The sequence below is a fragment of the Tachyglossus aculeatus genome, chromosome 18, assembly GCF_015852505.1.
Source record: "Tachyglossus aculeatus isolate mTacAcu1 chromosome 18, mTacAcu1.pri, whole genome shotgun sequence".
Classification (NCBI taxonomy): Eukaryota; Metazoa; Chordata; class Mammalia; order Monotremata; family Tachyglossidae; genus Tachyglossus; species Tachyglossus aculeatus.
In genome coordinates, this window is record NC_052083.1 from 39,688,867 (window position 1) to 39,703,765 (window position 14,899).

Sequence of the window (14,899 nt, forward strand, 5' to 3'; positions counted from 1 at the left end):
AAAACCTCAGTTTCTTCCCATAAAGTGGGGGCAGGACAGGAGAGCGGCATTCTCCCGACTTTGTCTTCCAACCTGCCGCCCCTGAAACCCGAGCGCCGGCTGCTGGGGACCACGAGGGAGGGGGAGGGAAGGGGACCACCCCCAGGCCCGTGACCCACCTCTGACGATGCTCAGCTTGTGAGGGGACAGGGGGGGTTTGGGGACGGCGTCTTTCTTCTTCTTGGTGGCCACCCCGGTGACGCTCCTGTTTTTGAGCACGTCCGTCCCCCAGATCATGACGGCCAGGTTCTTTGTGTACTTGGAGTCGCCTTGGGTCACCTGAAGCTGGTGCCACTTCTCCTCGTCGACCCAGATCCCGCTCCCAAGGTGCACCTGGAACACAGGAGGGGCGGCGTGTCACAGGCACAGCTGCCCACAGACCACGCACAGCCTTCCCCGAGGCGGAGACTTAAAAGTCAGTATAATGACAAGATCTAGACTGTAAGCTCATTGTGGGCAGGGAATGTGTCTTCTATATTGTTACACTCTAGTCTCCCAAGTGCTTAGTACAGTGCTCTGCACACAGTAAGCGCTCAATAAATACAATTGATTGATTTCACCATTAGGGGTTATTTTCAAGGGACACCACCAGACAGGTGACTGGATTCCAAACTAGATGACTTTTGCCACCACCCAGGTATTCTTCTTGTCTGCCAGTGAGAGAGAGAGAGAGAGAGAGAGAGAGAGAGAGAGAGAGAGAGAGAGAGAGTGAGTGAGTGAGTGTATGGTGGGCGGTGAGGGAGCCTGTTCCCCCCCCACCACCAAGTGCCTCTGTTTCTGTCAGTCTTGTCTCTTTCTCTCTCCTTCTGTATCTGACTCCATTTCTTGCTTCAGTGTGTCCATTTCTCTCATTCCCTCAATCCATCTCCTTGTTTCTGTTTCTGTCTACATCTCTCACATTGTGTCACTCTCTGGCTGTCATCTCTGCCTGTCTCTCTAGATCATTTTATCATTTCTCTACTGGCCCCTCCATCTTTCTGTTTCTCTATCTCCCTCCTGGTCTAACCCATCTCCCTCCTCTCTTCAGCTCTACAAACGTCTCTGCCTGCAACTCTGTTTTTCCTCCTCCACGTCCTTGCTACTTCTACTTTTCCCCAGCTCTGGCTGTGCCCGACTCACATCTCTCTCCCTGCCTCTCCTGGTGTCTACTATCACTCCTTGCTTGTCTTTCCCTCTGTGTTTCTCTTTCTCTGCTTGCCTTTCCTCACTCCACCTCTCTTTTTTGTCTGTCACCTCTGCCATTTCCGTCCGTCTCTCCCCTTCCTTCCTCTGTCTCCCTTTCCTATTCTGCCTATCGTTGTCTCTGTCCATCTCTATCCTCAGTCCTCTCCCAACTCTCTAAGCCTCTCTGATCCACGTCTCCCTCCATCTGTTTCTCTCCCTCCTTCTGTATTTTTCTCTGCCTGTCTCCGTTTTCCCATACCCCCCCTCACCGTCTCTCTCATTTCATCTGTCTAGCCCTATCTCTGTCATCTCCCTAATCCTCTGTGCCCCTTGCCCTCCCTCTCTCTCCATCTGCCCCACTCTGTCCTTTATCTCTCCACCTCTCTCATCTCCTTTTGTCTCTCTGTGTCTGACTCATTTCTCTTCCCATCTCTCCCTTTCTCTGTCTCCCGCTGCCTAGGTTGCTTTGTCATTTTTGTGCCAATCTCCCCCTTTCTGTCACCTCTCTCCTCTCTCACAGGGTCTGTCTTCTGGGTCTCTGCGTGTCTCTCTTTTTCCATCACTCCCTGTCTTGCCTTCGCCATCTCTTCTCCCTCCTCTCATTCTGTCCCCATTGTTCTATCACCCTCTCTGTCGTCCTTTATCACTTTCTATAGAGCGCTATCTCTTCCCTTCTCTGCCCATTTATCTTCAGATTCTGTGGCCCCTCTCTCCCCATCTTTAACTCTGCCTATCTCTCTTTTCTTTCTTCATCTCCATCTCTCCCCTCAGTCTGTCCTGCTGTCTCTGCGTGGCCCACCCCTCACCCCACCACCTGACCCACTGGGGCCTTTCTGTGCTCACCAGCCTTTGGCCACTGTCCAGGAAGAAGACTGTCCCTATTGCGGGTGCTGGGGCCGGAGGATGTGCCTATGGGAATAAGGCTAAACTCTCCCTTTCGCAGGCCGCAAAGGGGCCCAAGATCACAAGGGGCAAGGTGCCCCCTTTTTCCCCTACTAAAACCACCTCCAATGTTGTCTCGGCTAAAAGGAAGCCCTCCCCAAGACCAATTTCTAACTTGATCATACTTTCCAAGGTGCTCAGTATAGTGTTTGGCACCCAGTAGACTACGAGTTCCTTGGGGGCAGGGAGCGGGTCCACTGGCTCTCCCCAGGACTCTGCACATACAGTCGACATGACCCCTGCCCTCAGGAAGCTTAGTCTACTAGTTCTAGTGTATTCTCTAGTGTACTGCTCACATTAGAATGAAGAGCCTTGAAAGTGGGGATCACGTATACATCCTCTGCACATGGTTGGCATTCCCTCAACACAACCGCCCAGCCAAAAGTCCAGATGCCCCCACAAGATGGCCTGTCTCCCACAGTGGCCTCAATAAAACCTGGCGATCAAGTGTTCCTGTCTGTCTGCTGTGTGACCTTGGGAAAGTCGCTTCACTTCTCTGGGTCTAAGTAAAATGGGGATTGAGACCGTGAGCCCCATGTGGGACAGAGACCGAGTCCAACTTGATTTGCTTGAATCCACTCCAGCATTTGGTACAGGGCCTGATACACAGTAAGCACCTAATAACCATAATTAGTATTTTTATACCGCCCCTGATGTCAACTTAAGCTTGTCATCGTGGCCGCTTCAAAGAAATGTGGGCAGGGAGACTTGCTCCGCGGCCCAGCCGGGCCCGGTTTCCTCGGGGGCTTCGTCCTCCCCCGGGACGCGTGGGGGGATAGCGGACGCTTCCGTGCACACGAGATCCGGGCCCCGGTACCTTGCCGTTCTCTAGAATATACTTGTCCATGACGGGGACGGGAGCGGGGTAATAGGATGAGGTGTTGGCCTCGTCGCTGAACGTCTTCCGGAGGTCAGGCTCCAGGGATTCCGACTTGACTTTTTCCAGCTCGAGAGCGGGACCTAGGTAGTGGACAGAAGAGAGCCACTGGGCTGCTGTTCTACCCCAACTAAACAGCAACCGTTTGTCCCCGTCGGCCCGCGACAGAGGGTCACGGCTTCCTCCAGCCCCGAATCGGACGGGTGAGGGCCCCCGCCCAAGGCAGACACACCCGTCAACCGAGGTGAGTGTAGACTTTGATGGGGAAGAGGGTAGCTCCGTTTCCCCATCGGAGCACTGGGATTCCTCGTAGCTCCAACTCTGACCACCTGACTGAGAAAAGGCCGGGAACCCAAGGAATGTGGGGAAAGAACGGTACGGAACAATGACTGCTTGGATTTAGCGATAGCGGGCCACCACCCTGACTGGCAGTCGGGGAGGAAAAGGGAGGGGAAGACTGGAAACGGGAGGAATAATAACTGTAGTACTTGTTTAGCGCTTACCCTGTGCCGAGCACTGTGCTAACCGCAAGGGTAGATCCGAGATCATCAGGTCAGACGCAGTCCCTGTCCCACTTAGAGCTCATAGTCTTAGGAGGAGGGAGAACGGGTACTGAACCCCCATTTTACAGATGAGGAATGTGAGGTCCAGAACGTGAGTACAGTGCCTGGCATGGAGTAAGCGCTTAAATACCATTTAAAAACCAAATCGCAACAAAAAATAAAAGTGAAATGACTTGGCCAAGGTCACAGCGCAGCAGGCCTGTGCTCTGTCCTGTAGCCTGGGTCACTTTGAGAATTTCAAACATCCACCTCCGTGGACACTGGGCGGGCTCCCCAAGGTCCGAGGACAGTCCCGCTACTTGGGGACTTGATTCTTGTCCTTCGTAACAATAAGAATGCTAAATGCTGAGCATTTACTATATGCCAAGCACTGTACTGTTCATTGGGGTAGACACAAGATAATCAAGTTCCACGTGGGGCTCACAGTCCAAGTTGTTGGAGGGAGAACAGGTATTGAATCCCCACTTTGCAGATGAGGGAACTGAGGCCCAGACAAAGCCACACAGCGGGTAAGTGGCAGAGCCGGGGATCAGGATCTTCTAGACTGTGAGCCTGTTGTTGGGTAGGGACCGTCTCTATGTGTTGCCAACTTGTACTTCCCAAGCGCTTAGTACAGTGCTCTGCACACAGTAAGCGCTCACTAAATACGATTAAATGAATGAATGAACGAATGAATGAATCAGGACCCAGGGTTTCTGATTCCCAGGCCCGGACTCCTTCCACTAGGCCATACTGCTTCCCTTCGACTGGGAGCCCTGTAGGGGACAGGGATTGGGGCCCATCTGGTTATCTTGTATCTGTCTCAACGCTAAGTACAGTGCCAGGCACACTGTAAATGTTTAAATACCCCAGTTATAATCATCACTGTTAGTCAGGGGAGAGAGAAACACCATAGTTATTATTTTTAGTAATAAAATAATAAGGGTAGTAGCATGGCCTAGTGGAAGGAACATGGGCCTGGAAGTTGGAGGACCTGGATTCGAATCCTGTATCCACCACTCATCTGGGGTGCGACCTCTTCTCTGGGCCTCAGTCCCCTCACCTGCCAAATGGGGATTCAATAACTGTGCTCCCTCCTACTTAGAATGTGAGCCCCATATGGGACTTGGCTATCTATCCAGCGCTAAGTACAGTGCTGGGTACATGGTAAGCACTTACCAAATATCACTATTATTATTATAATAGCATAGGTAGGAGCTGAACAGAAATCATTTGTTCGGTAATTTCAGTGATTGTTATTATTACTCCTGAGAAGAGAGCAGGTAGACCCTTGGACAAAGCATTTGGGACCTACGTGGTAGAGCCGGGGGGGCTGGCTAAAGCAGTGCGGTTTCCCCCGCCCAGTTGGCCCCCGTCCCACAACCTCAGGTCTAGCTCACGCTTTCCCGATTGCAAACTCCCATGGACGCTGCTGAAATATCGGGAGGCGTGTCCGAGCCTCACCGGGGCTGGGCTCCAAGCACATCTAACGTTGCCCTGGGGTGGCCAGCGAAAACCCGGGAAGTCTCAGGGACCCCGAGGGGGGTGCCCCCACCCCCACCCCACTGGCATCCATCACTTCCAAGCGGCTGCCATCGCACGCAGAGCCAGCATCGGTCCCTAAATGAAGCAGAAATCCAATTAGCTGCCGTTTCCCGGAGGCCACTACAAGACCAACTGGGCATAAATCATCGGGCAAATGGGCTAGGTGGAGTCTAGGCGGCCGGAAAGCTAGGGCTAGGGGCCCGCTCTGATCCCCGGGGATCCCACGCACCCCTCTCCCAGGGAGCAACGGTGACCACGGCCAGCTAATTCAGCATTTTGCAGCCACTGGGCATGGCTCCGCACAGGGCCGGCCCGGGGTGGGAGGTCAGAGGAGGCAGCCCTCTAGACTGTAAGCTTCTTATGGGCAGGGAACGTGTCTGCTAATTCTACTCTCTCAAGTATTTAGTACAGCGCTCTGCACGTTGTAATTGCTCAATAGATATAATTGCTCAATAGATACCACTGACTGATGCACCATTTTTCACTTCGCACGATGCCCCAGCCCTGTCCCGGCATCAGAGGCCCAGTGTGATGACTTGGCATCGCATGACCCCAGTGCAGGGACTGGGGTGCAGGGGGCTTCCCTGTGGCTAGAGGACGGAGCGGACTAAACTCGGCCCTGAGGTGTTGTGAGGTTACTGCGGCCCCTTGGCCTTGGAGAGACGCCAGGGAAGGAAGAGGAGTTGGGAAGGGTACTTCCTGGGCCCCTTATCCCCCCTCTCTCGGTGGCCGTGGGGGCGTCTCCTCACCAACCACGAGCTTCCTTTCCCCTCTTTCTTCCTGGGCCCTTGTCACGGCCCCCTGATGGGCCCCTTGGCTACGAAACGGTGATAAACTCTTTCAGGAATGCCACGCTACGGCTCCCTTCCCGGGTTCCAGGACCGGCCCCGATCCCTGCACAAGACACACACTCACACCCACCCACACGCTTATTATTTACGAGCCGGGGCGGTGGCCACAATAAACAATGGAGTCCACCTCTAGAGCCCAAGGGCCAGGGGCACCAGGAACAGGCACGATCCCCAGTCCCCCGTGTTCCCCGCTTCATTCAGTCCTATTTATTGAGTGCTTACTGTGTGCAGGGCACTGTACTAAGCGCTTGGAAAGTACAATTCGGCAACAAATAGAGACAATCCCTACCCAACGACCGGCTCACGTTCCCTCTCCTGGGGACTGTGGGACGGGGGGTTCCGAGCCTGCCTCTCAAGAGGACACGGAGCCGTGAAGTGAAAAGCAGCCTGTCCTGAATCACTGTGGCGCTTACTATGTGCCCGGTACTATACTAAGCACCGGGTGGATACAAGCAAATCGGGTTGGATAGAGTCCCGGTCCCACGTGGGGCTCACAGTCTCGACCCCCATTTTCCAGATGAGGTAACTGAGGCACAGAGAAGTGACTTGTCCGAGGTCACACAGCAGACAAGTGGCAGAGCCGGAATTAGAACCCATGACCTTCTGACCCATGCTCTATCCACCAGCCCATGCTGCTTCTCCAGATAATAATAATAATAATGGAATTTATTAAGAACTTACTATGTGCCAAGCACTGTTCTAAATGCGGGGGTAACCAATCAATCGTATTTATTGAGCGCTTACTGTGTGCAGAGCACACCTCTAACCTCTAACCTCCCCGCCTGGCAGCCCCTGTGGCATTCACGCAGGGCCGGGGGTCTTCCCACTCTAATACTTCCCCCAACCTGCCAGAGAACGGTCCGTCTTCCCTGCTGGTCTGGCGGCTCCTCGAGTACTAAGCGCCAAGCACTGTACTAAGCCCTGGCACCGGGGTAGACAGAAGGCCTTCGTATCAGACCAGGTCCCTGACAAGGCGACAAGGCTCACAGCCCAGGAGGAAGGAAGAACAGGTGTCGTACCTCTACTTCACAGGCCCAGGGAGCTTCTGGTCCTTGCTCAAAGTCACCAAGCAGGCTAGACCAGCCCCTCTGGACTGTAAGTTCACGGTGGGAAGGGAAAGTGCCTACCGACTCTTCTTTTTAGGGTATTTGTTAAGCGCTTACTATGTGCCAAGCACTGTTCTAAGCACTGGGGCTGATACCAGCTTATCAGGTCGGACACGGTCCCTGTTCCACGTTTGCAGTCTTATTCCCCAGAAGAGGGAACTGAGTCCCAGAGAAATGAAGCAACTTACCCAAGGTCGCACAGCAGAAAAGTGGCCGAGCCACGATTATAACCCGGGTCCTTCTGACGCCCAGGCCCATACTCTATCTACTAGGCCTTGCCGCTTCCATTATATTGTATTCACCCGTGTGCTTAGTACAGCACTCTGCACGCGGTAAGTGCTCAATAAATACCATCAATTAATAATGATGGTATTTGTTACCATCTGTTCAACTGACAGTGGCAGAGCTGGGACTAGTGTGACTCAGGCCCGGGCTCCTTCCGCTAGGCCTCACTGCCTTCCCAGGCTAACGTCTTTGAGCGCGCCGTCCCAAGCCCCTAGCGCGACGCTCCGCACAGCCCGACCGCCCAATCGAGGGACCGACCGGCCGACGAAACACCAGGGAGACGGCCGGCGGCGGGTTCGGCTCTCGGTCCGGAGGAGCGATCTGTGGCTCGGCCAGGTCAAAGGTCGGGCCGGCTCCCAGCCCCGCTCACCGCGCTCCTCCGCCGGGGCCCGCGGGGGCAGCTCGCCGGCCCTCCCCGCCCCCCGCCGTGGCCCCGACGCTTACCGCTGCCCAGGCGCAGGAGGAGCACATCCTGCAGGCGGCGGTTGAGGTCCCTCAGCTCCTTCATCTCGGCCACGAGCGCCCCGTACTCCTTCAGCTTCTTGGCCTGCTGAACCAGCTGCCTCCGCGTCCGCTCCAGTTCCTGCTGGATGTGCCGCATCTCCTCCTGCTGCTGCTGGTAGCTCCTCACCAGCTCCTCGTAGAGGCCCCGCGGCACCGACGGGCCCCCGGCGCCCCCCTCCTCGGGTCCGGCCGGGTCCCCGCCCGCCGCCTCCATCGAGGCGACCTCCTCCGAGCCCGACCCGCCGAGGCTCAGCCCGTTCTGCTTCTCCAGGCGGGCCACCACCGCTTCGATGCTCTTCTGGGGCCCGTCGCCCTGCTTCCTCCCGTCCTGCCTCTGTGGGACGCAAACGGGGACCCCGTCAGCAGACTCTCCCGGACGCGCCCTCTCCCCCGGCCACACCGAAAGCAAGCTTCTGTCCCAGACCGGGGGATTAGCAGTTCAGCCTTCCCGCCTCCCCAGTGGGCTGTAGGGCGAGCCCGATCATCCCATGGGGGCCTTTTCTCCTAAGGGAGCCACAGGGTAGGGTCTAGCCATCCATCCCCTAACCCCCTAAAATGGATGCATGTGTGTATTCAGAAGTGCGGGCGGCGGGGAGGGGAGAAGCAACAGGGAGTGCAGCCAAACCCGCCCAGCGGTCACCACCGCAGTGCTGTGGCTGGGGCAAGTCTGGCCACCAAAACTGTCCGCCAGGCCTTGCTGCGGGACCGGGGACCCACCACCCTGGGTCCGAGGCGCCTGGCACCCGCTGCCGGACCCAAGCCTCAGGTGTCTACGTTTGTGCCCGGCTGGACTGAGGGTTTGGGTCCCTCAGACTTATTCTGGAAACCCCGTTTGGAGCAAGGACTGGGTCCAACACGACCATCCCCTAGCCCTCCCAAACGCTTAGTACAGTGCTTGGCGTAGAGTGAGCACCTCAACCAATTCCGCCATTATTTTTAGGTCAGGGATCCGAGTTCTGCCCCTCCTTGCCCCTGCCCTTGGCACATGGTTACTCGGTTCCTGCTTGCGGCCACTCTAGCGATCACTAGTCTGTTTCCATCTCTGCTTCCTCGACTGGAGGGGAAGCTCCCTGTGGGCTGGGAAAGGCTCGCTGCGCTACCCTGGGCTTCTCACGTGCCCACTCCAGTGCCCCACACCACCGGCTGTGCAGAGGATCCCCCCCTCAGCCAGGCTGGTGGGGGAAAGGGGGCGCGAGGGCCCAAGGCGGGGCCTCCCCCGATGCCAGCAGTGATGACGTCCCAAAAGAAGAGGCCGGGACTACTTTGAGCAGGGACTTTCCACAACACCCTCAAACGCGCGCCGCCCCACTTCGGGGTTGGGGTGGGCAGGACGGTGGTGGGAGGCCGACGGCCCGGGCCGGTGTGGACCGCAGCGTCCACTCCCCCTGGCGATGTGGAGGCTGGGCCCACACCTGCCACCCCCGGTATGCCCGCTCTGCAGGTGCCCTGGGGGGTGTCAGGTCCTCTCGCCTGTGGCCGGGGGCGTCCACCTCCACCGGGCCTTCCCATCCCCGATCCACCCTTTTCCAGAGTCCAGCTGGCACGGGTCCAAGCGGGAGAAACGAGCGGTCGGGGAGACTTTTGGGCAAGGGCCCCAGGCCAGAGGGAGCCACCCCACAGTGACATAAATTTAATTCTATTATTGTCTTTCTCCCCCACTAGACTGCAGGCTCGTTGTGGGAAGGGAACTGTATTCTCCCAAGCATTTAGTACAGTGCTCTGCACACAGTAAGCGCTCAATAAACACGATTGAACTTATGAGCTCAGCAGGGCTCCGGCCCAAAGGGAAACCCCGTCCTTCCCGAGGCTGCCGACCGCCGCCCCATTGTGCAGGTGGCACCCGCGTTCGAGAAGGCGCCACTACCCATCTCCGGTCTGTGAGAAAGCCAGCGTGGGTGCTGCCACCCGTTTCCCTGTCCCCCTTCCTCCCCAGCCCCCGCTCCCAGCCCCAGGCGGGCTGTTTCCCCCAGAAGGAGAGACTCCGATACCTTGCTGTGCCTAAGTTCCATATCGTCTTCCCCGTAATCTCTCGCCTCCCCTTCATCGTCTATGTGATCGAGGGAGAGTTTGGGGATTTTAATTTTCTTCTGCATCACACTGTTCTCGAGGTCAGTTTTGTCTTCTACAAGGAACGGAGAGAACAAAGCCGTGTTACGGGGTTCCCCTCCGGGCCTGCCGCCACCGCCACCCACTCCCCGGCCCCCGCCCCGCCCCCAGCTCCGGCAAAGACCAGTTAAAAAATAACCACCTGCTCTCTCTCCCCCGGAGGGCGCGTGGCACGTCCGGGCAGGGCCCTGACACTCGACGTGGCGGTCTCCCCGCTCCCAGGGCTCCGCCGCCGGGAGACACTCGGGGCCGGCTCCTTTTTAACCGGGCTCTCTCTCCGTCCTAAAAACCACAGCTGCCAACCGCTGCCTGTCCCTCCAATCGGGCCGAAACCACAAAGCGGCTGGTGGTCTCCTCCTCCTCCTCCTCTTTGCCGGGAGATCCTGGTCGAGGGCATCAGTGAACTAACCCAGTGTGGAAGAGAATAAGTCCCAAGGGGTGCCAAGCAAGGGACTGAAGACCAGGGGCGGGGGGCAAAGGGGCAGTGGGCATCCCCAGAGCTGTGGGAAGGCTGAAGTAAAACAAACAAGCACTTGACATCAGTGAACGCATCCTCTTTGTGATTACCCGAAGGCCAGTTCGAGGAACTCGGGCAAACTCGGTCGGACGGGGGGGCGTGTTCTGTTTCCTTCCGCGCCCGGCGTTGCAACCCAAAATGGTTCGGTGACGCAAAAGACTCTGGATTTGTCTCCTGGGCTTTGAAAAGGTATCGGGGCATTCCCAGGAGAACCCAGAAGAAATGTGGGAGGGAGGAGGAGGAAGGAAGGCAGGAAGCCGGGGGCCCGGCAGTCAAGGCTGAACCCCTCAGATAGATATTTCTCTCTCCGCCCTGTCCACGCTCTCCTCCTCCTCCGTCCCCTTCACAACTTCCGACAACAGGCTCCGGCTCGTTGTGGGCAAGGAATGTGTGTTATATTTGCACTCTCCCAAGCTTTTACTACAGTGCTCTGCACACGGAAAATGCTCAGTAAATACAAATGACTGACCAGGTGCATGTGGCCACTCACCTGGATGAGGCTCAAGCTGCCCCAGGGAGGGGGTTCCTGGCCCACCCACAACCCATCGCATCCGGGTGCTTGGGGTGCCCGGCGGGCCTCGGCTAGGGGGGTTTTCAAGGACCTAACGGACCCATTTCCCAGTACCCTGAAATCGGGAACACGAGCAGGAGGACAGACTTGGAAGAGCAACTTGAAGGTGCTGGGAAAATCCAGCCAAATGTCTCTGAGAGGGGGGAATTCTTTCTGAATCAACGACCACGGGCGCGGGTCCGTGGGTCTGAAATGTGGTCAACCTGGGGCCGGTCACGGAGCTGGCTGTGAGGGCCGGTGACCGTAACCTGGCCGCAGGAACCGGCCCCCGGCCTGACCCATGCCAAGCATACAGAAGACGGCTGCAGTGTGGAGACAGGGTTGTGCCGTCGCCCATCTGCCCGTGCCCATGCTGCCCTGGTTCTCCCCGTCGCCCACTGGGGCGGGGCAGGAGGAGGACCCCGGAAAACCATCAGACCACCGAGGGTCTCAGCGGGATGAGACGCGAGAGGGGCCGCTGCCCCGGCCCGGGGAAGCAGGGGTCGCGTGGGCCGTGAACGAGAGCCACCGCACGGAGTGCGATCCCATCCCATCCCGGAGCCAGTCCCAAATGCGGCCGGCGGGAGGGAAGGAGGGACAGCGGTTGGACGTGGAGACCGGAGCAGGGGTAAAGGTGCAAGGCACGGCCTCTCCGGCTCTGGGGATGGGCCGGGCTGGCCGGCCGGTCGGTCGGTCCGGCCCATCTCTCCGGGCCTGGGAGAGGTGTGGAGAGAGAGGGAGGAGGCACCGATGAGGAAAAGAATCGGGCGTGTTCTCGGGCGGTCCGGTCCAGGAACCCACGGGCTTTCTCACGAGCCCTGTGCGGGACACGGTCCACCCCTCGGCTGCTGGGTGGATTTAGAGGGATGCGGGGGGATCGTGATGGGGCCGGGGACTGGGAATCCAGTTTGGAAGAGGAGACCCAAACATCAGGCAGTGCCATCCAAACTTGGCTCACGTTCCAGTCGGGGCCCCGAGTGTAGTCTTTAACCCTTCCTAAACCACAGAGGCTGCCATCTGAGGAGGCTCCAGCGCCCTCCGTCCCGCCGGGTGACCGCGGCCAGCCCGCTGAGCCTCCCCTGGCCTCAGTTTCCCCTTCTGTAAGATGGGTGTATAAGGCCCTGCCTTCTCCGACCCCTCAACCCGTTGCGAGAGCAGGAGGAGCTGAGTGACGGCAAAGGGCTCAGGGATGACAGGCGGGGCCCGGAGGGGCATGTTCGCTGGCAGAAGGGAGCGTGGCGGGGGCTGAGAGTCAGCCCCGCCAGGCAGCCCGGGGTGTCAGTCTAAGGAGCCGTAGGCCAGGGACAGCTGGGAGACTCAGAGCCTCCGTAACAACGCAATGCTCGGAGCCGCATACTGGCCTGGCCTCGCCCTGCCCTGTCAGCTTCCCCAAATAAACCACCGTCACCCCCTCCCCCTGCCCCCCATGAAACGGACAGCCTCCCCGCAACTGATCAGGGCATGAAGAACTGGAAACTGGAGGGCTGAAACGGGCTGGATTAGCAAGCAAAGATTGTAGTCGTGTCCAGAATGAAAGTCCTATCACAAAAGCAAATAGGAGAGCGAGCAGCAGTGGCACTCTTCAACCACCCCCCAGGGCACCGGGACGCTGGGAGGAACTGGTCCCCGGTGGTCCTCCTGGGCAGCCCACATCGCCGACAAACATTTGAAGCTTTCCCCCGGTTTTCTTTGGGAGAGCCCAGCCCGTGAGCTGGCCGGAGGGGCCAGGACCGGAGCCTTCGGCTGTTTGAGACCAAGGCTTGGACGCTACCTGCAGAAGGACCCGGGAGGACAGCGGCGTCCAGACTGGGTTGGCCCTCCCTTCCGGGCCTCCTGGCAGGTGCCGAGATTGCAGCAGGCAGCCGCCGAGGGAAAACTGGTGGAAACTCCCTAACAATTCTGGACATCTTTAATACTCCCAGAGCCAGCACGGCCAATCCACTCCAAGTACAGAATAACGGCCAATCCACTGCCAATAACCCACCTACTCAACGAGCCCAGAAATCCCTTGGAGCACCCTCCAGGTTGTGGAGGAGGGTGAGGTGGGGCGACGGCTCAAGGAGCCTTTATCAACCAAAACTATCCCAACTGGGATGTGCTGACTAACTTTGGCCTCTTCTCAGGATTAGGGCCTGACCCCGCTTCCGCGGCTCAGCCGCAGGTGTCCGGTCTCTCCCAGTCACCCACCGGCCCGTGCCCGGTAACTCCAAGGGACCAAAAGGAGCCCATCCCCCTGCGGGTTCTGTCCCAGAACCAAAGGCCGACGCAAGGCCTCTCCCCGCAGCCCAGAAGGAAGAGGGAAGAAGGATATTTTATTATAGGGGGAAGAAGCCCAGTGAGGCACACGACTAATGCAGTTTGGGGGTTACCTTTGGAGATGCCAATTGAGGCCACAGAGGTGCCCCCACCTCCTGCCTGGGGAAGGAAGGCACGACCCTCTTTGGGGGAACTTGAGGAGAAGGTGGGCAAGACTCTGTGACCCAACAGGTTCTGTCCCCCACCAAGAGGTCGGGGACAAACGGTGCTAATTTGGGGCCTCTGGCTCCCAAGAAGACGAGGTCGGGACGGGCGGATGGCGGAAGCTTTCCAAGCTCTGCCCGGAGAATCTCGGGGTGGGAGCCGGGGTCCCCCAACGTCAAACGGGGGAGGAACCGGGGCCCGGCCATCGGGATCGCCACCGGACTGGAAAGGAGAGCTGAGGTGAAATCTGCCAAACGTCATTCTGGCCCCGCTCAGCTTCATGCCCCATTTCTGTTCTGAGCAATTCTAAACAGAGTGAGATCGCTTGTAATGAAAGACAGATGGACCCTGTGGAACTGGGGAACATGGACTCGTTTTTCCACAGAGTTGTTTTTTTCAGGAAGATTGCAGACGAGGAGGTGAGAGCCAGCTGTTTCTAAGTTAAAGGGGCGGAACAGAGACGAAAAGGCAGGGTGGGGGTCTCTGCGCACCTGAAGGACATCAGATAAAGGGACATCTCCCCTTTTCCAAACTTGCCTTGAGGTTTCGGGGGAAATGCCCGTCTGACTTCACCCTAAGGGATTGTGCCCCGTCCCTTGCCAATTGTCTTGGTTCTCACAAAACTCTGCCGAGACATGGCACGCTGGCTAAATGCGAGAGAGCTCAACTCGGAATCCGCGGGCCAAAGGAAGGGGGTGCGTTTTCCAACCCGGCGCGAGGGTGGTTTAAAAAGGAACGCCAGCCCAAGACGCAGAGGGGGGCCTCGGAAACTGCCTTGAAACTATACGCGCTTGGGCCAGGAAGGGATTAACTGCTCCTGACGGGTTCTGCAACAACAAACCCCGGCTCTGCCTCCCTGGAGGTCATCTCCTCGGGGCCCGAGAAAGAGGCACATCCTAATAGGTGAGATGGACAGACAGTGACATCTTTGCTGGATGCCCACCACGATGTCCCCCCGGCTCTCCTCCCCGCCCCCGCCAAACCTGACTGTTGAAAACGCATCCGTGCCCGACACCATTTCTACCTCCCCCAAGTCCTCAAGACCAGGCCCGCTGGCTTCCAAGAAATAAACCCCGGGGCTCATCAAAGCCGAATCCATTTCCTCCTTTATCTCGGGATTGCCAGGGGAAACCAGAGTTAGCCATTCGACTCCAAGGTAATAGAGATATTGTTCGTCTGCCTAAGTGAGGGTAATGAGGATATAAAGTTGTTAGGGTTTCTTCCAAGAACACTCAAAAAAGGGCCTATGTCTTCCATGTACCCCGACGCTCAGTACAGTGCTTGGCACCTCTTAAGCCCCTAACCAATACTGTTTAACTCTTCTTACTTCTCTTCTCCCAGGGGGACACCGAACCCCTCCGTCAGCCCCCCGAGGTCCACATGGCTGGAAACGACTCGAGCTGAGCTGGCT

General features: G+C 57.7%; 1 protein-coding gene across 3 annotated transcripts in view; it reads right to left on the reverse strand.

The window, feature by feature from the left end:
* BEND5 (BEN domain containing 5) overlaps nt 1-14,899 on the reverse strand; it is a 158,772-nt gene that overhangs the window by 649 nt on the left and 143,224 nt on the right. For 2 of the 3 annotated variants that reach the window (XM_038760624.1, XM_038760621.1), the window contains 4 exons: nt 9,844-9,977; nt 7,796-8,189; nt 2,963-3,105; nt 159-372 (listed from right to left, as the gene is read on the reverse strand). In XM_038760624.1, coding sequence (XP_038616552.1) covers nt 159-372; nt 2,963-3,105; nt 7,796-8,189; nt 9,844-9,977 — 885 coding nt within the window. Of the gene's footprint in view, nt 1-158; nt 373-2,962; nt 3,106-7,795; nt 8,190-9,843; nt 9,978-10,103; nt 10,698-14,899 lie in introns of those variants that run through there. The other variant, XM_038760623.1, reaches the window with a different exon arrangement.